The sequence below is a fragment of the Oryctolagus cuniculus genome, chromosome 16 (assembly GCF_964237555.1).
Source record: "Oryctolagus cuniculus chromosome 16, mOryCun1.1, whole genome shotgun sequence".
Taxonomy (NCBI): Eukaryota; Metazoa; Chordata; class Mammalia; order Lagomorpha; family Leporidae; genus Oryctolagus; species Oryctolagus cuniculus.
Window position 1 is genome coordinate 63,838,589 of NC_091447.1, and position 25,590 is coordinate 63,864,178.

Genomic DNA, 25,590 nt, shown 5'->3' on the forward strand with positions numbered 1-25,590 from the left:
CATCCTCCACTTCACTCCCAGGCCACAGCAGAGAGCTGGACTGGAAGAGGGGCAACCGGGACAGAATCCAGCGCCCCAATTGGGACTAGAACCTGGTGTGCCAGCGCTGCAGGAGGAAGATTAGCCTACTGAGCTGCGACACCAGCCCTAACATTTTCTTAATACGTAATTTTGGAATGAGTCCAACTTTACCTGTATAAACCTTATAGTCTTTAAATGTAGAAGACAGGGGCCGGTGCTGTGGCACAGTGGGTTAACGCCCTAGCCTGAGCATCACCATCCCTTATGGGTGCAGGTTAGAGACCCAGCTGCTCCACTTACAATCCAGCTCTCTGCTATGACCTGGGAAAGCAACAGAAGATGGCCCAAGTCCTTGAACCCCTGCACCCTCTTGGGAGACCCAGAAGAAGCTCCTGGCTCCTGGCTTCAGATCAGCGCAGTTTTGGCTATTGTGGAAGACCCCCCCCCCCTCTCTCTGTAACTCTTTCAAATAAAAATAAAACATATCCTTAAAAAATAAATAAATAAATGTAGAAGACAGTCTCTTTCCTTTTTTTGGTCTGCCTATAACTGAGGGAACACTGTATGACTTAACTTGAATTAATATGTTTGTCCACTTATTGTAATCTCCTCTAGAGTACTGCCATTTTGGTGTGCTAAGACATGGGTAACATACACTCTTATAAGAACTCTCAGCAAGTCTAGGTCTAGCCAGTAATCATTGGACCAAATACCTTTACCATTAATTTCATAATCTTTCTCCATTTTCGTGGTCTGATTACACTGGCACAATGCTCGTGCATCAGTAAATAATCCAACTGTCTATCATTTTTTTTACAGAATGTCTCACTGCCAACACTGCAGCTATCAGTTCTGCGTATTGTGCCAATTCAGTCTTACCCGCTCTCTCAGGATGACAGACTGATGTCCCTACAGCTAGTGCTGTCCATTCCGTAGCACCTATAGCAATTGTGGCCGACCCATCTGAAAACCAACAATTCTGCAAGACTAGAGACCAGGCTGAGCCCCATTTCCTTTTAGGGGTATGGATTTGCTCCTCCCTTGGAATGTTTTTTGGCAAGCCTCTGCCTTATGGGTTTCCTCTGTGAGGAACCCAGGTTGTCCCTGATGGCCATATCCCTTCTGAGATATACCACTCACAGGTCAACAACCGTTGGTCCATTGAGATCCCCACCACTCCTTCTGGTGTTACTGTGGTCTGATGTAGAAGAGGCACAGCAGTTTTGACAGCTATTTTGGTGTTCCCAGTAAGAGATTCTGGTAATTATCAATGCATCATATATAAATCATGTTCCTTCTTCAAAGTTTATGTCTTTAACAGAAGTAATGGGAATTTTTGATCCAGAAATCACAAGCCTTAAATAATTTGTCACTCTGTTTCTTAGTCATAATGTAATGCCTATGTGACAGTATCACCAGATTGTACTAGGTCTAGTCTCAAATCATCTCCCTTAGCTGGATAATTTAATTTTTGAAAAGTTATTATAGAGGGGCGGAGCCAAGATGGCGGAAAGTGAGGGTGCGCACCGATAGTCTGGGAAAATTTAGTTTAATAAAAGTGGAGTTACGGTAGCCTCAGAAAAAGAATCAGGAAAAAACTGCAGAGGAAACTCTCCTGGATCTAGTGGCTGTGACTCAGAGGACCTACTGGGAGAACAAGGTCGCCCACTGCATGGAAGCTGAGCCGCGGGAGCCGCAGGGTCTGCGCGCCAGTGCAGGAAGGGGAGTGGATGTTACACAGACACCAGCGGGGAGAGCAGGGACACCCAGGGCTCTGAGTCCACACATTGGCGCTGGAAGGGGAGGTGAGCTCAGTAACCCGAGACATTGGCGGGGAAACGGTGGTCAGAATCTAGAGGGGAGCGGGAAAGTTCACCAGACTGACTACAGGAGAGAAGGAAAAAAGGTGGGGGGTTTCTCTCTCTGCCAACCTTGCAAAGGTTGCAAGGTTGCAAGGTTTGCAAGAGTTTGCAAGAGTTTGCAAGGTTTGCAAGAGACAAAGAGTAGGCCCCCACTCTGGATTTACATAACAACAGGGGAGAGCTAAGGAACTGAGTCACTACAATTCAGTAGCCTAGGCAACCCAGTGGGAGTCTGCAGGAGAAACAGAGCCTGCACAGACTCTTTGGGTAGAAGCCAGAGATCGGAAGCTAAATACCATCAATTCTGCTCAGCCGTGCGGTATTACTTACCTCCTGAATAAAATAAATAAATAAATAAATAAAGAGAGAGAGAGAGATTTACCACGCATAACCTGAGGGTGTCACCTTTGCACACCCGTAACCCGGAAGAACCAAGCAGAGCTCTCAAGCCACACCCATATCAAGCCTCCAAGGCTCCTCCAACAGCAGGCCGTCCACTTAACACAGAAATAGTATAAAATAAAAAAAAATAAAAAAAAACTAACGCACAGTGACGAAAGAAGAATTAACTCTGCCAAGCAACAAACACAGAAATTGAGGGAACAAGATCAACGATGACACTATGATGCCTCCAAATAAACAAAACACCCCAAGCCAAGATTATGAAGATGATGAGATAGAAGAAATGCAAGATACGGATTTCAAAAAATTTATGATAAGAACATTTAGAAGTTTTCAAAAGCAAATCCTTGAACTACAGAAATCCTTACTGGACAGGATTGAAAATCCCTCTCGTGAAAATGAAATTTTAAGGAAGAATCAAAATGAAACGCAGAAACTAGTAGAACAGGAAAGTGTGATAGTGAAGAGAAATCAAAATGAAATGAAGAGCTCAATAGATCAAATGACAAACACATTAGAGAGCCTTAAAAACAGAATGGGTGAAGCAGAAGAGAGAATATCAGACTTAGAAGACAGAGCACAGGAAAGCATACAGTCAAACCAAAGAAAAGAAGAGGAAATTAGAAATCTAAAAAATATTGTTGGGAATCTACAGGATACTATTAAAAAAACCAACATTCGAGTTCTAGGAGTTCCTGAAGGCATGGAGAGAGAGAAAGGATTAGAAGGCCTTTTGAGTGAGATACTAGCAGAGAACTCTCCAGGCTTGGAGAAGGATAGAGACATCCTAGTACAGTAAGCTCATAGAACCCCCAATAAACATGACCAAAAGAGATCCTCACCACGACACGTGGTAATTAAACTCACCACAGTGAAACATAAAGAAAAGATCCTAAAATGTGCAAGAGAGAAACGTCAGATTACTCTCAGAGGATCTCCAATCAGACTCACAGCAGACTTCTCATCAGAAACACTACAGGCTAGGAGGGAATGGTGAGACATAGCACAGGTGCTAAGAGAGAAAAATTGCCAGCCCAGAATATTATATCCTGCCAAGCTCTCATTTGTGAATGAAGGTGAAATCAAGACCTTTCATAGCAAACAGAAATTGAAAGACTTTGTGGCCACTTGTCCGGCCCTGCAAAAGATAATTAAAGATGTGCTACACTCAGAAACACAGAAACATGGCCATCAATATGAAAGAAGGTAAAGGAAGAAAAACCACCAGTAAAAGAGCATGGGAAGCTCAAAGCATATACTAGAAAATATCTCTGGGAAAATGGCAGGGCAAAGTTACCACTTATCAATAGTCACACTGAACGTTAATGGCCTGAACTGTTCAGTTAAAAGACACCGATTGACTGATTGGCTCAAGGGACACAACCCAACTATTTGTTGCCTACAAGAAACACATCTCTCTGACAAATATGCATGCAGACTAAAAGTGAAAGGTTGGAAAAAGATATTCCATGCCAACAGAAACCAAAAAAAGCAGGTGTAGCCATATTAATATCAGACAAAATAAACTTTAATACAAAAACTGTTAAGAGAGACAAAGAGGGGCACTATATAATGATTAAGGGATCAATTCAACAGGAAGATGTAACTATTATAAATGTATATGCACCTAATTACAGGGCACCGGTCTATTTAAAAGATATGTTAAGGGACTTAAAGGGAGATTTAGATTCCAATACAATAGTACTGGGGGACTTCAATACTCCACTCTCAGAAATAGACAGATCATCCGGACAGAAGATCAACAAGGAAACAGCAGATTTAATCGACACTATTGCCCAAATGGATCTAACAGATATCTACAGAACTTTGAATCCTACATCTACAGACTTCACATTCTTCTCAGCAGTGCATGGAACCTTCTCTAGGATTGAGCACATACTAGGCCATAAAGCAAGTCTCAGCAAATTTAAAAGAATTAGAATCATACCATGCAGCTTCTCAGACCACAACAGAATGAAGCTGGAAATTAGCAACTCAGGAAACCCCAGAAAGTATGCAAACACATGGAGACTGAACAACATGCTCCTGAATGAACACTGGGTCATTCAAGAAATCAAAAGAGAAATCAAAAACTTTCTGGAAGTAAATGAGGATAACAACACAACATATCAAAACTTATGGGATACAGCAAAAGCAGTACTGAGAGGCAAATTTATAGCAATAGGTGCCTACATCAAGAAATTGGAAAGGTACCAAATAAATGAGCTTTCAGCGCATCTCAAGGACCTAGAAAAACTACAGCAAACCAAACCCAAATCTAGTAGGAGAAGAGAAATAATTAAAATCAGAGAAGAAATGAACAGGATTGAACCCAAGAAAACATTACAAAAAATCAGCCAAGCGAGAAGCTGGTTTTTTGAAAAAATAAACAAAATTGACATCCCATTGGCCCAACTAACTAAAAAAAGAAGAGAAAAGACCAAAATCAATAAAATCAGAGATGAAAAAGGAAACGTAACAACAGACACCACAGAAATAAAAAGAATCATCAGAAATTACTACAAGGACTTGTATGCCAGCAAACAAGGAAATCTACCAGAAATGGATAGATTCCTGGACACATCCAATCTAGCAAAATTGAACCAGGAAGACATAGAAAACCTAAATAGACCCATAACTGAAACAGAAATTGAAACAGTAATAAAGGCCCTCCCAACAAAGAAAAGCCCAGGACCAGATGGATTCACTGCTGAATTCTACCAGACATTTAAAGAAGAACTAATCCCATTTCTTCTCAAACTATTCAGAACAATCGAAAAAGAGGGAATCCTCCCAAATTCTTTTTATGAAGCAGTATCACCTTAATCCCTAAGCCAGAAAAAGATGCAGCACTGAAAGAAAATTATAGATCAATATCCCTGATGAACATAGACGCAAAACTCCTCAATAAAATTCTCGCCAATAGAATACAACAACACATCAGGAAAATCATCCACCCAGACCAAGTGGGATTCATATCTGGTATGCAGGGATGGTTCAACATTCGCAAATCAATCAATGTGATTCACCACATTAACAGACTGCAAAAGAAAAACCATATGATTATCTCAATTGATGCAGAGAAACCATTTGATAAAATACAACACCCTTTCATGATGAAAACTCTAAGCAAATTGGGTATAGAAGGAACATTCCTTAATATAATCAAAGCAATTTATGAAAAATCCACGGCCAGTATCCTATTGAATGTGGAAAAGCTGGAAGCATTTCCACTGAGATCTGGCACCAGACAGGGATGCCCACTCTCACCACTGCTATTTAACATAGTTCTGCAAGTTTTAGCCAGAGCTATTAGGCAAGAAAAAGAAATTAAAGGGATATGAATTGGGAAGGAAGAAGTCAAACTATCCCTCTTTGCAGACAATATGATTCTTTACTTAGAGAATCCAAAGAACTCTACTAAAAGACTATTGGAACTCATAGAGGAGTTTGGGAAAGTGGCAGAATATAAAATCAATGCACAAAAATCAACAGCCTTTGTATACACAAGCAATGCCACAGCTGAGAAAGAACTTCTAAGATCAATCCCATTCACAATAGCTACAAAAACAATCAAATACCTTGGAATAAACTTAACCAAGGATGTTAAAGATCTCTACGATGAGAATTACAAAATCTTAAAGAAAGAAACAGAAGAGGATACCAAAAAATGGAAAAATCTTCCATGCTCAAGGATTGGAAGAATCAACATCATCAAAATGTCCATTCTCCCAAAAGCAATTTATAGATTCAATGTAATTCCAATCAGGATACCAAAGACATTCTTCTCAGATCTAGAAAAAATGATGCTGAAATTCATATGGAGGCAAAAGAGGCCTCGAATAGCTAAAGCAATCTTGTACAACAAAAACAAAGCCGGAGGCATCACAATACCAGATTTCAGGACATACTACAGGGCAGTTGTAATCAAAACAGCATGGTACTGGTACAGAAACAGATGGATAGACCAATGGAACAGAACTGAAACACCAGAAATCAACCCAAACATCTACAGCCAAATTATATTTGATCAAGGATCCAAAACCAATCCCTGGAGCAAGGATAGTCTATTCAGTAAATGGTGCTGGGAAAACTGGATTTCCACGTGCAGAAGCATGAAGCAAGACCCCTACCTTACACCTTACACAAAAATCCACTCAACGTGGATTAAAGACCTAAATCTACGACCTGACACCATCAAGTTATTAGAGAACATTGGAGAAACCCTTCAAGATATTGGCACAGGCAAAGAGTTTCTGGAAAAGACCCGGGAGGCACAGACAGTCAAAGCCAAAATCAACTATTGGGATTGCATCAAATTGAGAAGTTTCTGTACTCCAAAGGAAACAGTCAGGAGAGTGAAGAGACAACTGACAGAATGGGAAAAAATATTTGCAAACTATGCAACAGATAAAGGGTTTATAACCAGAATCTACAAAGAAATCAAGAAACTCCACAAAAACAAAACAAACAACCCACTTAAGAGATGGGCCAAGGACCTCAATAGACATTTCTCAAAAGAGGAAATCCAAATGGCCAACAGGCACATGAAAAAATGTTCAAGACCACTAGCAATCAGGGAAATGCAAATCAAAACCACCATGAGGTTTCACCTCACCCCGGTTAGAATGGCTCACATACACAAATCTACCAACAACAGATGCTGGCGAGGATGTGTGGAAAAAGGGATACTAACCCACTGTTGGTGGGAATGCAAACTGGTCAAGCCACTATGGAAGTCAGTCTGGAGATTCCTCAGAGACCTGAATGTAACCCTACCGTTCGACCCAGCCATCTCACTCCTTTGAATTTACCCAAAGGAATTTAAATTGGCAAACAAAAAAGCAGTCTGCAGCCTAATGTTTATTGCAGCACAATTCACAATAGCCAAGACCTGGAACCAACCTACATGCCCATCAACGGTAGACTGGATAAAGAAATTATGGGATATGTACTCTTTAGAATACTATACCGCAGTAAGAAACAATGAAATCCAGTCATTTGCAACAAAATGGAGGAATCTGGAACACATCATGCTGAGTGAAATAAGGCAGTCCCAAAGGGACAAATACCATATGTTCTCCCTGATTGGTGACAACTGACTGAACACCAAAAAAAAGGAAACCTGTTGAAGTGAAATGGACACTATGAGAAACGGTGACTTGATCAGCATAGCCCTGACTGTTAATGAACAACTTAATACATCCCTCTTAGCAGTTTTTTGTCTGTTCTACTTAATATGACTGGTTTAATTCTGTAATTAATACACAGTTATCCTTAAGTGTTGAAATTTAACTGAAATGTGATCCCTGTTAGATATAAGAGTGGGAATAAGAGAGGGAAGAGATGTACAATTTGGGACATGCTCAAGCTGACTTGCCCCAAATGGTAGAGTTAGAAACATACCAGGGGACTCCAATTCAATCCCATCAAGGTGGCATGTACCAATGCCATCTCACTAGTCCAAGTGATCAATTTCAGTTCACAATTGATCATAATGAAAGGACTAAGAGTCAAAGGGAGCACATAAACAAGTCTAGTACCTGCTAATACTAACCGATAGAATAAATAAAGGGGAGAGTGATCCAACATGGGAAGCGAGATACTCAGCAGACTCATAGAATGGCAGATGTCCTAAACAGCACTCTGGCCTCAGAATCAGCCCTAAAGGCATTCGGATCTGGCTGAAAAGCCCATGAGAGTATTTCAGGCATGGAAAGCCAAGACACTCTGGCAAAAAAAAAAAAAAGACCTAAATGAAAGATCTCTGTGAGTGAGCTCCCAGTGGAAAGAACAGGTCTTCAAGAAGGAGGTACCTTTCTCTGAAGGGAGGAGAGAACCTCCACTTTGACTATGACCTTGTCTAAACAAGATAAGAGTCGGAGAACTCAAAAGGCTTCCATTGCCTTGGAATCTCATGACTGGAGCATAGGGAGATTACTGATGCCATAAACAGGAGTGTCAATTGGTAAAGTCAACAACAGGAGTCACTGTGCACTTACTCCTCATGTAGGATCTCTGTCCTTAATGTGCTGTACATTGAGATTTAATGCTATAACGAGTACTCAAACAGTATATTTCACTTTGTGTTTCTATGGGGGTGCAAACTGTTGAAATCTTTACTTAATGCATACTAAACTGATCCTCTGTAAAAAAAAAAAAAGGAAAAGAAATTATCAATTCCCAACTTGACTCTCACTGGGATTAAACATGACAATAGGTCTGGTCTGATTTCATCATCATTTAAAAAAAATCATCTATTATTTTTCACTTTATGTTTCTGTGTGGGAGCAAACTGTTGAAATCCTTACTTAATGTATACTAAGCTGATCTTCTGTATATTAAGATAATCGAAAATGAATCTTGATGTGAATGGAAGGGGAGAGGGAGTGGGAAAGGGGAGGGTTGTGGGTGGGAGGGACGGTATGGGGGGGAAGCCATTGTAATCCATAAGCTGTACTTTGGAAATTTATATTCATTAAATAAAAGTTAAAAAAAGAAAAGTTATTATAGAATCCTTTTGTTGCTCAAAAGCAGTCTGTTGCTCCTTAGTCCATGCATTATTCTATCATCTGTAGATGAAATGATGGTTGATCTATATTTTAAATCATCCATGAGAACCCAATATTAAATGAGCCATAACATGAGTGTTTACTTTTAAATAACTTTGGGGCAGTCTGTTAAAATGGAATTGCACACATTCCCATGTAAATGTCATGTATTCTTTATTTAAAGGCATGGCAAAGAACATAACTGACATTTGAATCATTGTGAAAAATTTACTACTACTACTAGTAATTTTATGAACAACCTCCTCCACCTCTGGCAAGGCTCCAGGCAGTTTTGGGCTGACTTGATTTAAACTTTTATGGTCTGCAGTCAATCTATATTGTCCACTTGGCTTGACAATTGGCCTTACTGGATGATTGTGTAGGTGTCTCCTTCTTTTTTCAATTATGCTGTCTTTTTGTAACTCAAATATTTTTAAGTTATTTTCTGTGTCCTCCCTTCAAGGGACTTTGTTGAGTAAATGTAATCTTTAATGGCTATGGCAATTTTGTAGGAGTTATTTCGATTGATGCTAGTCTTTCATTTACTTCCTTTAACATTTATAATGGAATCAACTCCTTGAACAATTTTGGAGTTATGTCCATCCCCAGAATATTTTCTACTGGCTCAGAGGTAAACACTATACATAATATTAGATCATGATTATAATTTAAAATCAAGGTTAATTTCATATATTGGTATTATTATTCCTCCTAAACCCGCTACATTTATTATATTTATATTATCTTTATATGTCCTATTATCTATTTTCCTAAGTAAGCTTATTTGAGACCTGTTTTTAAAAATGCTAATACTTGATGTGCATTTACCATATAGAATCTTATGTATGGCCTGACATCTGATATTTTATACACAAGAGTTCTCTGAGTTTTCCTATATGTAGTATTTCTCCCAGAGGTCTTCCTGAACTTCTACTCTTCTGATTTTAAGAAAAAATTTTGAGTTTATTTTCTAACATTGTGCTTCTATTTATCTCCTATACACTGGGATGCAAGTATCAGTAATTGCTACAGTAAGTTTCCCTAAAAGGCACCTCTCTTATTGACATCTGTACTTCTTATATTCTGTCTCCACAGGCAGAGGATTAACCAAGTGAGCCACGGTGCTGGCCTCAAAAAAAAAGAAAAGAAATTTAAGGCAAGCTAGATTGGCCTTTGGACAGATGCCTGGTGAGGGGAGGCTGGGAGGAGGGATGGAACAGACACTGCACATTTCCTAAGCAAACTCTCCCACTCAGTGTCTCCCCAGGGGCTCTGTTGCAGAGCAGGGTGACACCAGCATCCGTGGGAAGACGGAATGAGCCCACGTCTAGTCCCAACCACACAACCGTAGGGCGAGTGTCCTGGCTGACTGTGCATGTGCCCTGGGAGGTCTCTGCGGGCCACGCCCACCACTTGCCTTTTTCATGCAGCATCACTATTTTTTTTTGGAAGGCAGAGGTACAGACAGACAGATAGACAGATCTTCCATCCACTGCTTCCATCCACTCCCCAAATGGCTGCAACGGCCAGAGCTGAGCAGATCTTAAGCCAGCAGCTTCTTCCAGGTCTCCCACAAGGGTGCAGTGACCCAAGGACTTGGGCTATTTTCTACTGCTTTCCCAGGCCATAGCAGAGAGCTGGATTGGAAGGAACCAGCACCCATATGGGAGGCTGACACTGCAGGCGGCAGCTGTACCCACTACGCCACAGTGCTGACCCCTCCACCAACCTTTTTTAAATGATTTATTTATTTATTTATTTGAAAGGTAGTTAAAGAGTGGGTTGGCACTGTGACATAGTAAGCAGGGCTTCTGCCTGTGGTGCCAGCATCCCATATGGGTGCCAGTTCAAATCCCAGGTGCTCCACTTCTGATCCAGCTCTCTGCTATGGCCTGGGAAATCAGTAGAAGATGGCCCAAGTTCTTGGGCCCCCGCACCTGTGTGGGAGACCCGGAAGAAGCTCCCCAGCTCCTGGCTTCACATCAGCCCAGCTCTAGTTGTTGCAGCCATTCCGGAGTGAACCAGTGGGTGGAAGACCTCTCTCTACCTCTCTCTCTCTCTCTCTCTAACTCTGACTTTCAAATAAATATATAAATCTTTTTAAAACATGGAATGTTTAAAATAAATAAATTTTAAAAATCTTAGAAAGAGAGAGATCGATCTTCCACCTGCAGGTTCACTCCCCAAATGCCCATAATAGCCAGGGCTGGGCCAGGCCAAAGGTAGGAGCCTGGAACTCCATACAGGTCTCCCATGTGGGTGGCAGGAGCCCAAATAGCTAAGCCAGCATTTGCTGCCTCCCAGGTGCATTAGCAGGGAGCTGGATCAGAGGCAGAATAACCAGGATTTTTTAAATTATTATTTTACTTAAGATACACAATTTTCATGTATTTCATTTAATACAGACTTAGGGACACAGTGATACTTCCCCTCACCCTCCCTCCCACCCATGCTCTAACCCTTCCTCCTTCTCCCTCTCTTAATATTTACAAAGATTTGTTTTCAGTTTGCTTAATGATCATAAGTAAGAGTTCAACAAATAGTATGAAGGAAAAAAACACTTGTTTCTCAACAGTCGATCATCGAATCTCAAAACATCCATTTCACTCTAATACATTACATTTAGGTACTGTATTAGTTACCTTGGATCAGGAAAAACATGATATCTGACTTTTGGAACTGGGTCATTTCACTAAGTATAATGGTTTCCAGTGGTATCCACTTTGTTGCAAAAGACAGGCTTTCATTTTTTTTTACAGCTGATTAGTACTCACTCCAACATGATTTCTTTATGCAGTCATCAGTTGATGGACATCTGAGTTGATTCCATATCTTAGCTATTGTGAATTGAGCTGCAAGGAACATGGACGTACAGATAACTCTTTCTTTTTTTAAAGATTTATTTATTTATTTGAAAGTCAGTTACACAGAGAGAGAAGGAGAGGCAGAGAAAGAGAGAGAGGTCTTCCATCCTCTGGTTCACTCCCCAATTGGCCACAACAGCTGGAGCTGCGCTGATCAGAAACCAGGAGCCAGGCGCTTCCTCCAGTCTCCAACGTGGGTGCAGGGGCCCAAGGACTTGGGCCATCTTCTACTGCTTTCCTAGGCCATAGCAGAAAGCTGGGTCGGGAGTGGAGCAGCCAGGACTCGAACTGGCACCCATATGGGATGCCGGCACTGCTGATTTCTTTTGGCTTGGGTAAATTCCCAGGAGTGGGATGGCTAGATGGGCCAAGATCTTGAACAGGCATTTTTTCAAGAGAAGAAATTCAAATGGCCAACAGACACATGAAAAAATGCTCAGGATCACTACCTGACAGGGAAATGCAAATCAAAACCACAATGAGGTTTCACCTCACCCCAGTTAGAATGGGTTTCAGACAGAAATAAAAAAATAATAAATGCTGGTGAGGATGTAGGGGGAAAGGTACCCTAATCCACTCTTGGTGGGAATGCAAACTGGTGCAGCCACTATGAAGGCAGTATGGAGTAAGCAGGATTCTAACCAGCACTCTGATAGGAGACTCAGGTGTGGCCACAGCCCTGCCCCCTCCCCCAGCTTCAGATGTCCATCCCTCTTGCAGGAGTCACACCAGGAAGTGTCCCTGTTCATCAGCCTTCAGAGAAATGCAAAACACACCAGCCCTGAAGGCGCCTGTCAAAGTCTTCCCAGGGTGGTTTGGAGATTTATGAGCCGAAAATAAAACCTTGGATTCACCAGCTGTAAAAACATTCTCTCTTGGGGCGCTGTAGCATAGTGGGTAAAGCCACCACCTCCAGTGCCAGCATCCCATATGAGTGCCAGTTTGAGTCTTGGCTGCTCCACTTCTGATCCCGCTCTCTGCCATGGCCTGGGAAAGCAGAAGATGGCCCAAGTCCTTGGGCCCCTGCACCCACATGGGAGACCCAGAAGAAGCTCCTGAATCCTGGCTTCAGATCTGCTCAGCTCTGGCCATTGTGGCCATTTCAGGAGTGAAACAGCGGATAGAAGACCTCTCTCCCTCTCTGCAACTCTGCCCCTCAAATAAATAAATAAATATTTATTAAAAATGAAATGGGCAGAGAAGGAAAGAGAGAGAGAGAGAGAGAGAGAGAGAGAGACAGACTCTCAATGGCCTTCCAAACGGTAATATTTTATGAAATGGAATCAAGTGCATGTCCTAGAAAATTCCTCTCTGTGACTATAGTCTCTGGAATCCTCCCCCTGCTTCTCTGTCACAATGCTGTCTTGTTGTGATAGAGGCGTCACTTATCAGCTGTTTAAACTCTCGAGATTCAACTGTCCTTATGCTTTTCTTTCTTTCTTTTTTTTTTGGACAGGCAGAATGGACAGTGAGAGAGAGAGAGACAGAGAGAAAGGTCTTCCTTTGCCTTTGGTTTACCCTCCAATGGCCGCCGTGGCCGGCGCACCGCGCTGATCCGAAGGCAGGAGCCAGGCGCTTCTCCTGGTCTCCCGTGGGGTGCAGGGCCTAAGCACTTGGGCCATCCTCCACTGTACTCCTGGGCCACAGCAGAGAGCCGGCCTGGAAGAGGGGCAACTGGGACAGAATCCGGCACCCTGACTGGGACTAGAACCTGGTGTGCCGGCGCCGCAAGGTGGAGGATTAGCCTGTTGAGCCATGGTGCCGGCCCCTTATGCTTTTCTAAAGAGAAGCTAACAACCAAAATTCTTTCAATATTACATCTTTGGCCCACTTTCTGAGAAAAGAAGAAGATAGAATTTAATACTGAATTTTTTTAATTTTCAAAAACCTAGTTCTGCTTTTTAAAGCAAGTAAAAGGAATAAAAATATGCCACCATCCCAATGATCAAATGACACAAACTCCAATATTATTTAGACAGGGCCATAATCAAAGTGGAAGTTCTCTCCTCCCTTCAGAGAAAGATACCTCCTTCTTTGATGTTGGGCCATCGTCTACTGCTTTCCCAGGCCACAGCAGAGAGCTGGATGGGAAGTGGAGCAGCCAGCACACAAATTGGTGCCCATATGCGATGGCAGCACTGCAGGTGGTGGCTTTACTCGCTACACCACAGCACCGACCCCAAGCTATTCTTCTTACAAGAAGACATTAAAATTTCCCAGTCTTAAAAAAATTTCCTGTGGCACACCATATAAAGCCACCTGGAATGTCAGCATCCCATATGGGTGCCAGTTCATGTCCCAGCTGCTCCACTTCCAATCCAGCTCCCTGCTAATACACCTGGGAAAGCCAGCAGAAGATGGCCCTCGTCCTTGGGTCCCTGCACCCACATGGGACACCTGAAGAAGCTCCTGGCTCCTGGCTTACATCTGCACTAGCCCTGGCTATCGAGGCTATTTCAAGAGTGAACCAACAGTTGAAGATCTCTCTCTCTCTCTCTCTCTCTCTCTCACACACACACACACACACACAATTCTCTCTCTCTGAAACTCTGCCTTTCAAATAAATCAATCTTTTTAAAGAAAATTCCAAGTCCTAAGATGTTAAATATACATACATTTCCAATAAATTAGAATACTACTCAAAATGACAAGCTCTGTGTGGTGTTTACCTCCACTATCCCTTGGTGCTCTGAACTTGAACATCCCAAGGTCATTTTTGGCCTCTCCAGGGGTAGTCATAGACTTCCACAGACATCACTTTACCCACAGCAGAACCCACGATGGCTAGCACTATGCAGATGACCATAACCCCTCCTCAAACTAGAAGGACCTCCATGTCTTACTGAGGTTCAAATTCTGTCATTGTGCGTGCAGCAGCAAAATGGTAACACCAAATGTCAGAGGCAGCTTCAAATCCTTTCAAACAACATGAAGCCGAAGCAGAACCTCAGCAAATGCTTGTGACTCAAAGGACTGAGAATTCCCAATTCCCAGACACCAACGTTCAAAGCCAAGATCACATATGACACGCACTAAAACGTGAAGCCTTTCCAAACAGGAAGACGGCCCTTACCTGTATCTTTCTCTTTACGTAGAATCCTGACTGCCAATCACAAGAGGGCGAGAACGTCTAAAAGGCTCCTCACCACCCACATCCACTCCTGAGCCATTGCTGAATCTGTGAAGACGGATGAGATGTGTAAGTGTAATGGCTCAAGGATGATGTCATCTCTAACAGGTACCCCTGACCTCCACAGAGAAGTACCGCAGACATCCAGATCACCTCCTGCCATCACTTACTTTCCTTCCAAGAGCTTCTTTCCATCTTAGAAAGTCTAAAGTTCCACCACGTGTTACTCAGCCCACTTTTCTCATGGAAATACAATACAAGCACCATGACAAATGGCGCTCCTGACTGCAGATTCTTAAAAACAGGGGGCAGAAAAGTCAACACAGCTCTTCACTGTCACAGATCCTCTGCCTGGAATGGGGAAGGAATGACATTTTGTGTCATCTCTGTAATGTGCCAGCTCTCTGCCACACAACACCATTCGTTGTTCTGCAGCCACAACAAAAAGTGACTTCTCCCTATTTCTCTGATATTCTTATCCTCAATATCCTTATAAAGACTGAGTGCTTGGGGCCAGTACTGTGTGCACAGTTGGTTAAGCCACCATCTGCAGCACCAGCATCCCATACGGGTGCCAGTTCAAGTCCCAGCTGCTCCACTTCTGATCCAGCTCCCTGCAAATGTGCCCAGAACAGCATGGAAAGGGAAAAATTCAGGGAAGGGGAAGGACTGGCATGAACCAGTGACACAGTGTCAAGGTGTTCACACCTGTAGGATGTCCCCGCCCCCCATTCTGCACCAAAGTCCCCTGTCCACTGTGTGCTGAGACCCTGGGTGTTGCCCCAGTAGGAGTTAAAGCGCATCTCTTTTCAGGTTCTCCCAACCAAGCTCTGGTTTTCCAGGTCCTCTGAGATCCTTTTTCTCCTTCACAAGTCGGGGGGAACTCAGACTGTAGAAATCACTTGCCTTTTTCCCTCTTTGCCAACATCCAAGACACTGGCCACCAAAATGTCTCCCAGGAATGGACACCTTGGTTACCCAGAAAAAACAAAACAAAACAAAAAAAAAAAACAATGTTCTAAGGAGTTAGGTCTTGAGATGAGGTTACAGCAGGAGACTTCACTCAGGGTCAGGGCATCCAGTTGCCTGTGTGATCAGCCCCATCCTCATCCCTCAGCCTGACCTTGGAAGGAGTGACAAGGTGCTGACACTGACTACACACAGCCAAGACAGCTGAGGGCATCTTGGGTCAACCCCCCAGACAGTTGTGAAACTGGAAATGACAGAGGGCTAGGAACAAGTCATGGAGCCACATAAGGTGGCCAAAGGGGAATCGCAATTAAAGACATTCTGAATTGGAATCAATTCAATCCCATCAAGGTGGCATGTACCAATGCCATCTCACTATTCCAAGTGATCAATTTCAGTTCACAATTGATCATAATGAAAGGACTAAGAGTCAAAGGGAGCACATAAACAAGTCTAGTACCTGCTAACACTAACCGATAGAATAAATAAAGGGGAGAGTGATCCAACATGGGAAGTGAGATACTCAGCAGACTCATAGAATGGCAGATGTCCTAAACAGCACTCTGGCCTCAGAATCAGCCCTAAAGGCATTCGGATCTGGCTGAAAAGCCCATGAGAGTATTTCAGGCATGGAAAGCCAAGACACTCTGGCAAAAGATCTCTGTGAGCTCCCAGTGGACAGAACAGGTCTTCAAAGAAGGAGGTACCTTTCTCTGAAGGGAGGAGAGAACCTCCACTTTGACTATGACCTTGTCTAAACAAGATAAAAGTCGGAGAACTCAGAGGGCTTCCATAGCCTTGGAAACTCATGACTGGAGCATAGGGAGATTACTGATGCCAGACTGGAGTGTCAATTTGTAAAGTCAACAACAGGAGTCACTGTGCACTTACTCCTCATGTAGGATCTCTGTCCTTAATGTGCTGTGCATTGAGATTTAATGCTATAACGAGTACTCAAACAGTATATTTCACTTTGTGTTTCTATGGGGGTGCAAACTGTTGAAATCTTTACTTAATGTATACTAAACTGATCCTCTGTAAAAAAAAAAAAAAAAAAAAAAAAAAAAAAAAAGAAAAAGAAATTATCAACTCCCAACTTGACTCTCACTGGGATTAAACATGACAATAGGTCTGGTCTGATTTCATCATCATTTAAAAAAAATCATCTATTATTTTTCACTTTATGTTTCTGTGTGGGAGCAAACTGTTGAAATCCTTACTTAATGTATACTAAGCTGATCTTCTGTATATTAAGATAATCGAAAATGAATCTTGATGTGAATGGAAGGGGAGAGGGAGTGGGAAAGGGGAGGGTTGTGGGTGGGAGGGACGGTTTTGGGGGGAAGCCATTGTAATCCATAAGCTGTACTTTGGAAATTTATATTCATTATATAAAAGTTAAAAAAAAAAGAAATCTTTAAAAAAAATAACAAAATTAAAAAAAAAAGACATTCTGATGTCTACACTTGGGGTCAGCCCCATGGCATAGTGGGTAAAGCCACCACCTGGACCACTGGTTTAAATCCTGGCTGCTCCAGTTCCAGTCCAGCTCCTTGCTAACACACCTGGGCAAGCAGTGGATGATGTCCCAAGTGCTTGGGCCCCTGCACCCAAGTGAGAGACCTGGATGGAGATCCCTGGATGGTGTCTGCTATTAGCAAACATTAAATTAAAAAAAATGGCCACGGCACACTAGAAGGGTGATGCTGAGGTCAGCGTGCCGCGTTGGAGCCACTGCCCCCCGGCCGCCCCGCAGAGCCCTCCCTCCACGACCCTGCCCGCGTCGCCATACAACCCGAGGAGGAGGTGGGTCTCAGGGCCTGGGGCGGGGCCAGGCTGAAGTCTCCGCACGCAGCGACAGAAAACGACGCCCGAGGGTCTCCGCTGGGGCCCAGCCCACCCTCCCAGGGAGGAAGGCCCTGAGGGCCAGGCTGGGGCCCGCGGCCCCACAGCCCCGCGTTCACCCTCGCAGAGCCCCTGCCCTCGGAAACTCACCCTTCCCAGCCTCCCGGCGGCCCCCCGCGGGTCAGGCCTCGAAGTCCCCGCAGCGGCGGCCGTTGACCCGGCACGGAAGGCGGGAGCAGCACGCGGCTCTGAGAAACCGCCAGCCAGGCGCGCGCCCCGGCAGGGAGCCGGCTGCCCTACGTGGCGCACAGCCCCGCCCTCCCGTCCCTAATTGGTCGGCGAGTCAGGACCCGCCCCCGCTGAGGCTTGACTGACAGGGAAGCGGTCCTCTACGTGGCGGAGCGGAGCAGAAAAGGCCTTCCAGATCGCACAGCGGCTTCTTCCTGTGCCCAGTGGCCCCTTCCTGCGCCCAGTGACCCCTTCCTGCCTCCTCCTCCTGGAACTGGAATCATCACAAGGGTGACCAGGGCATCCCAGGCTCCCCGTGACCTTGCAGAAGGAGGGCGCCCTTCTCAGCAAGAGGAAATAATCCAGCGTTGGAGGGCCAAATGTATAAAGCCAATATGAATGGAAATTAAAAAAAAGAGCTAGAGTCTAACAATGAAAGTAGGGCCTTTCACACCTCCCGTGCAGCAATGGACACATCACCCAGGCAAAAAAAAAAAAAAAAAAACAAAAACAAAAACAAAAAAAAAAACAGGGGCCGGCGCTGTGGGGTAGTGGGCTAAGCCTCCACCTGCAGTGCTGGCATCCCATAAAGGCGCTGGTTCAAGCCCAGCTGCTCCACTTCTGATCCAGCTCTCTGCTATGGCCTGGGAAAGCAGTAGAAGATGGCCCAAATCCTTGACCCCTGCACCACATGGGAGACCCAGAGGGAGCTCCTGGTTCCTGGCTTCAGATTGGCCCAGCTCCAGCCATTGCAGTCATCTGGGGAGTAAACTAGCGGATGGAAGAACTCTCTTTAGTAAGAAGTGAAAGATCTATAAGATCTGAAGAGAAACCAGAGTATGGAAGAACTCTGCCTCTCAGATAAATAAATAAAATCTTTAAATAAAAAAAAGCAAATTATGCCCTAAATGGATGTGTAGAGACCTACATAACATTCCATCTAGGCAGCTGCGGAATAACCAATCTTATCAACAGCACTGGAAAATTACTCAGAATAGATTGTGTGAGAGGACAGAAAAATATATTTATAACTTTTCAATACTGAAATTGCTACCCGTCAAAATCACCAGGCCCTTGCTGCTCACCACTGGACAGCCAATTCACCAGAGATGAGCGTCAGTAAGAGAAAAGAGTTTATTTCAAGAAGCCAGCAGGCTTGGGAAGTGATCTCTGGATCCAAAACGTGCCCCCCCCCACACACACCAATCCAGCAAAAAGGTTTTTTAACAGTTATCTGAAAGGCAGAGATACAGACAGAAATCTTCCATCTGCTGATTTACTCTCCAAATGGTTGCAACAGCTGGGGCTGGGCTAGGCTAAAACCAAGAGCTTCTTCTGGGTTTCCCACGTGGGTGGCAGGGGCTCAAGGATTTGGGCCATCTTCCGCTGCTATCCCAAGTGCAACAGCAGGGTGCCAGATCAGAAGTGGAGCAGCCAGGACTCAAACCGGCACCCATACAGGATACCACTGCTGCTGGCAGTGCTTAACCTTCTACACCACAGTGCCAGACCCAGAAAGGGTTTTCAAGGGACGGAGTAGCTGCAGCTGGAGGTTAAGAAAAAACCAATGAGTTCAGTCAGTTGACAATCAAGCAGATCCTCAGACTCTGTTGAGGCCATGGTCCATGCGAGAGACCCAGGGGGTCAACCAGGTGGAGGCTTCCTGACGATGGAGTTCAGCTGTCCAGAGATGATGGCTGCACACTTTCTCCTTAGCTGGGAAGTGGCATCTGCCACACCAAGCCCTCTCCTCTCAGTAGGCTCCTGAAACTCAGGCAGATACCACCCCTCCCAAGACAAGCCACAGGTCACCCACAAGATCAGTTAAAATATGGAAACGGAAGGGAAGATGCCTTCATGGTGGCTACGAAATCTCACCCAGTATCTTCTGTCACAGCAGAATTAAACTGGGCGAAGGTGGCACTAACACCCACACTCCTCTTTGGGTGTGCATGTCTCGAGATCGTCCAGCAAGCTACAGATTTTGAGCACATGATAGAGTTTATAACTTTTTCCCAGGCCTGAATGCTCAACCCACCTACTGCTCATGGGCTGAACCCACTTGGGAATCTGAAGCCGCGAGCCTGGATCTGCCCAGGTTCTTCAAGTTCTATACTGGATCCTGGCCCATATTCCCATTCCTCATACACTGCCCCCAGCCGCCAGCCCCAGGCAGGAGCCCACCCCTCCCACGCTTGGTGCCCACTGGTGTTTAGTGTCCACTTGAGCCTGGAGACACTGGCCTGGGGCTGGTTGGTGGCCGGCATGGTCTCCTGCAGGCAGGTGATAATGCAGGTGGAGAACAGGTTCTGTGGGAACAGTGGACGGGATCCAATCAGTGGGAGCCAAGCTGGCTCCCCCAACCCTGTTTCGTCTCCCTCGCACCCATTTCCCGTCTGTTTCCCACCTCTGCTCTCCTTACCTGTAAATCCAAGGTCACGGGGGAACTCAAGTTCCAGCCCGAGTTCTCCCCACTGGCAAACTGGTGCTCCAAGCGCAGCAGTGTCTGTGGGCCCCAGGGGGCCAGGGTGAGCAGGTGCACGGAGGGCAGGAGCTCCTGGCGCAGCCCTGAGAACTGCAGGGAGACGGAGGCGGGGCTGAGTCAGAGAGGGGCAGGGCTTTTGGAGGAGGGGCGGGGCACAGCTGAAAAGAGTGGGAAGAATCCAGAATGACTGAGCCAAGGAGAAGAATAGGATGACCCAAAATTGGGCAGTACAGGTGCCAGCCTGGAAGTGAACAGGCCAGAGGCCGAAACCACAGGGGTGAAGGGGTGGGGCCAGATGAGTAAAATAAGGTGGAGCTGTGCGGGCAACAGGATCTGGGTGAAGAGAGATGGGGCCGGACCAAGAGGAGCAGGAAGTGAAGGGGCGGGACCTGGGGCTGCACCTAGCTTTTAAGGTTCAGTGGGGTGGCACCCAAGAAACCTGCTTATCTCACTGGCCCTCACCTGTGTGCACAAGGCAGCTCTAGGATTGTACCGGGCACCACCCCCCAGCGCCAGCACCACCTGTGGTGCCAGGACCTCCTTCTCCACCAGCAGCCGGTGCCCCGCTGCCACTGTGCCCACCACGTCCAGCAGCAGGAGGTGGCGCCTCCGCACCCACGACCCTGACTTCTCCTCTAGCCGCGGCTCCCTCAGGCCACGTCTGTCATCTTTCAGCAGCCTTCGGTGCACCTGGGGGGAGTGGCCAGCAGAGGGTGAGAGTCCAGCAGTATCCTTGTCCAAAGTCCTGAGGGACTTGGTGGGAGGACTCTACCGTGGCTGGAACTCCCCTACGCCCACTCACCATGAGCTCCAGGGAGCCGTCCCGCAGGCTGCTGCCCCCCTGTGAGCAGTCTGTCAGCACCATCAGCTGCTTCTTCCCATCCTGGGTGGGGGTTGGGGCAGGGTGAGTGTGAGGGTGGGGTGGGGAGCCAACCCCAGTCCCAGGCACCGCAGAGATGCCGCCAGTGAGGGGCACTCCATATTCACACCATCAGCCAGTGCCCCCACCCCAAGCCCCAACATCACCCCGGCCCCGCAGGTGTCCTGCATCCTGTCACCTCCTCTTCAGGATCTCCCGGCAATTACTGACTGTGCAGAAGTAGCCCTTGGTGTCAAGCAGTGTGTTGAAGTGACTGATCACTTCCTTCCCCCACTTGTCACTGTACCCAATGGGACAGCAAGCTCGTGAGCCTCATCTAAACTCACTCTGGGCAGTGGTGTTGGGGGCAGTGGCTAAGACACCAGTTGGGACACCACCACCCGTATCACAGTGCCCGGGCCTGAGTCCCAGCTGTGCTCCTGCTTCCTGCCTCTGTTGATGCAGACCCTGAGAGACAGGAAGTGACAGTGACAGCCCTGCCACCCCCACGGGGGACCAGGTTGAATTCCTAGCTCCCAATTTGCACCTGGCCAAGCATCTGGGGAGTGAAAAAGCAGATGGAAGAAATCTGCCTATAGGCTCTCAGGGAACCAGTGGAATGGAGAGCTCTTTCTGTCACTCTCTCTGTCTCTCTCCATTTGGAATTACATAAGTAAGTTTTAAAGATTTTTATTTTTTATTTATTGGCAGAGTGACAGAGAGAAAGGTATCTTTTATCCACCAGTTCATTTCCCAAATGAGTATAATGGTCAGGCATAGGCCAGGCTAAGCCAGGAGCCCAGAACTCCTTCCGGGTGTCTCATGGATGGCAGGTGGTCAAATACTTGAGCCATATTCTGCTGCTTTCCTAGAAATGTTAGAAGAAATCTGGTTCAGAGGCAGAACAGCCGGGACTTGAACCCACCCACCAATGTAGGATGTTGGTATCACAAGGACATCTAAACCCCCTGTCCCACACACTGGGCCCCTCTCCTATCTTTCTTGCTTTCATATTTTAAAATATTAATCAACCCCACTCTGCAATGCGCCCAGCCCCAGCCCAGGCACTCACCCCACAGGGATGGGCCCCACCGTCCACTCCAGCTCCAGGTGGCGCTGTCCGCGGTACAGGTGAACCACCTGGGAACACCAGGCTGAGAAGTTCTGGTGCACCTCCTGCACCAAGGGCGTCTGAGGACACACAGGGCAGAGGGCGGGGCTCAGCCCAGCCTTGGGCAGAGGGGAGGTGTGCAAATGCCCCCTGCTGTGAACCCTCCAGAAGCTTCCATCAGCGTCCAGCCAAAACTGCACAGGAATCCCAGCCATTACCAGGACCTGCCTGGATGTGAAGTCCACACTTCCCCCTCAGCCCCTGCCCAGAAGTCTTGAGTGGGGCCCATATGCTGGCTGCCCACCTAACCTCCCCTCCCCTCCTCAGAGCTGAGTTCTAGCCTCGCACGTGGCCCTCTGCAAAAACTACATTGTCCCAACTTCCCTGAGGCTGTCATGGCTGGGGGACCACAGCCTGTCTCAGGGAAAGACATCAGGGTGGGGTGAGCAGCGATCTCTCCCCCTTTCCCTCTCCCACTGGTTCAAATGCAGATGGAACGGCTGGAGCCTGGGAGCCACGGTGGACCACGAGGAGCTAACTGTAGTGGAAGACAGTGACGGTCTCACCGGTTCTGGACACCCAGTTGCCTGGTCAGCGGCCACATCCAGGAAGTGATCAACACACCATACACACCACACACACATCATACATTACACGTCACACCACACAGCATATACACACACACTACATACACTATATACCACACACACCATACATCACAGATCATACACACCACACAGCATACACACACCACACACACACCATACACACTACACACATCATACACCTCACACTACACAGCATACATCATACACAACATGTATACCATACAAACACCAGACACTACACACACATACATACACCATACACCATATACCATGCACACACTACACACACACCACACACCAGACACAATACACACCACACACACCAAACATCACACACAATGCACACCATATATTATACACACACCACACACACACCATACACACTACACACACTTCATACACATCATACACCACACACTACACAGCATACATCATACACAACACACACACACCATACAAACACCAGACACCAGACACACATCACATACACCATATACCATATACCATGCACACACTACAGACACTACACATGCCACACACCAGAAACAATACACACCACACACACGTATACCATATATACACCACACACATACACATTACACACCATACACACACCACACACACACACATACACACCACACACACATTACAAACAACACCACACACATACACACACCATAGACATATCATACACACCATACACCATATACCATACACATACACACCACACACCATAAACACACCACACACACACACAGGCACACCATACATACACCACACATGACACCTCACACACACACACACACCATACACACATCACACACATCATACACCATATACCATACACACACCACACACATACACACCATAAACCATGTGCACACCACACACCAGACACAATACATACCACACATGCCCACCAGACACAACCACAAGACACACCATGCACCACCGCAATACACATACACACCACACAAAACAGACACACCTAAACATATCTCATACACACACACTATCCACACAATAAACCCATGTACCAGACACATCACACACAAACATATCACACATCCAACAGGTTCACTACACACAGAACCACCACATACACCCACACCTCCACCACACACATACCATTCCCCCATTATAAACACACCACACCCCATATACACACAGCAGACACATACATATACACATGCACACTACTCACCGTCACAGCACACACACGCACACACACACACACGAGAACTGCATAGTTCTTTCAGACTCAGAACCCCTCTTATTGACGTCACACTGCATCCTGGGCTGGGGGCCGCCAGCCCCTCCCCCTGCCTGGCCAAGGGCCACCTCTGGCAGGCTCTCTGGCACTTGGCCTCAGCCCTGGACGCCACCCTGGCACCCCACGGGCCCCAGTGGGCTCATCCTGACAAGTGCTTGCCATGAACCTCTTGGAATCCCAATTCTGGGATTCTAGGGCCGTCTCAGAGACCGGTCGCTATGGGGTTGAGGCCCAGTGTCTCCCGGTCACATCTGTGCCCCATTTTGGACCCTGGTTTTCATCTTCCCAGGTGGGGGATGGGGGATTCTGTCCTGTCTCAGTGGGAGGGGCCAGCACCATGCCAGCTACTCTCACAGGTATATACCTGCTGCTTAGGTGTGAGGGGCCCTGCCTGGACCCACCAAATGCATCCTGGCCTCTACCCATTCGTGGGATGGGCCTCAGCCACCTGCTATCCATTCCTACCTGCTGCATTGACAGCCTCCTCCCTCACTGTCCACTGCCCTTGTACACAGATCAGGATGGGCACCCTAAGGATCACATCATGGGCCTCCCATCCGGAGGCGTGCTGGTGGTGCCTGTCTACCCCTCGGCCTCTCTCGTCACCCCCACCCTGCCGCCTGGGGCAGCCCTGCCCTCCCATCTTCCACCCTCCACAAGAAACAGTTCTTCAGCTCAGCATGAGCTCCCTGCAGGCTCCCCACTCCCCAGGGTACCAGAATCGCTAACTCACTGCAATTGCAATCGATCTGGATGGCGATGTCCAACCAAAGGCTTCTTGCTCAGCGAAGGCTGACTTGAGAAGTGAGGAGGGGACCTGTGAGATCACATGGAACACAGGCGCCTCACAGAGCCCATGACCCCGCAACCATGGCAATGCCCCCATGATGGGAGGGGGGTGGCTCTGACCTGGCTGGGTGGTGGTGGGGAAGGCCTGTGGGGTAGATATCCCAAGTCACTCCTGAATCTGGTTCACAGCCCTGAGTGTTTTTTTTTAAGATTTATTTATTTTGAAATTCAGAGTCACACAGAGAGAGGGGAGGCAGAGAGAAAGGGAGAGAGAGAGAGACATAGACAGAGGTCTTCCATCCGCTGGTTCACTCCCCAATTGGCCACATTGGCTGGAGCTGTGCTGATCCGAAGCCAGGAGCCAGGAGTTTCTTCCAGGTCTCCCACATGGGTGCAGGGCCCAAGGCCTTGGGCCATCTTCTACTGCTTTCCCAGACCATAACAGAGTTAGAGCTGGATGGGAGTGGAGCAACTGGGTCTCAAACCGGCATCCATATGGGATGCCAGCGCTTCAGGCCAGGACATTAACCCACTGCACCACAGCGCCAGCCCCAGCCCTGGGTTTTGATAGAAAACACGAATGGACCACAGAC

The 25,590-nt window shown here is 46.4% G+C and overlaps 1 protein-coding gene across 6 annotated transcripts in view; it reads right to left on the bottom strand.

Moving 5' to 3' along the window:
• Positions 1 to 25,032, bottom strand: part of LOC127488107 (olfactory receptor 7A17-like) — a 69,951-nt gene extending 44,919 nt beyond the window's left edge. For 2 of the 6 annotated variants that reach the window (XM_070059517.1, XM_070059518.1), the window contains exons 1-7: positions 24,942 to 25,032; positions 22,289 to 22,407; positions 21,160 to 21,240; positions 20,820 to 21,047; positions 20,295 to 20,447; positions 17,795 to 20,181; positions 14,774 to 14,878 (exon numbers count right to left, since the gene is read on the bottom strand). In XM_070059517.1, the coding sequence (XP_069915618.1) occupies positions 19,918 to 20,181; positions 20,295 to 20,447; positions 20,820 to 21,047; positions 21,160 to 21,222 (708 nt within the window). In that variant the 5' untranslated portion in view covers positions 21,223 to 21,240; positions 22,289 to 22,407; positions 24,942 to 25,032 and the 3' untranslated portion in view covers positions 14,774 to 14,878; positions 17,795 to 19,917. Of the gene's footprint in view, positions 1 to 11,478; positions 14,879 to 17,794; positions 20,182 to 20,294; positions 20,448 to 20,819; positions 21,048 to 21,159; positions 21,241 to 22,288; positions 22,408 to 24,941 lie in introns of those variants that run through there. The other 4 variants (XM_070059516.1, XM_070059513.1, XM_070059514.1 and 1 more) reach the window with 3 other exon arrangements.
• Positions 25,033 to 25,590: the final 558 nt, after the last annotated feature.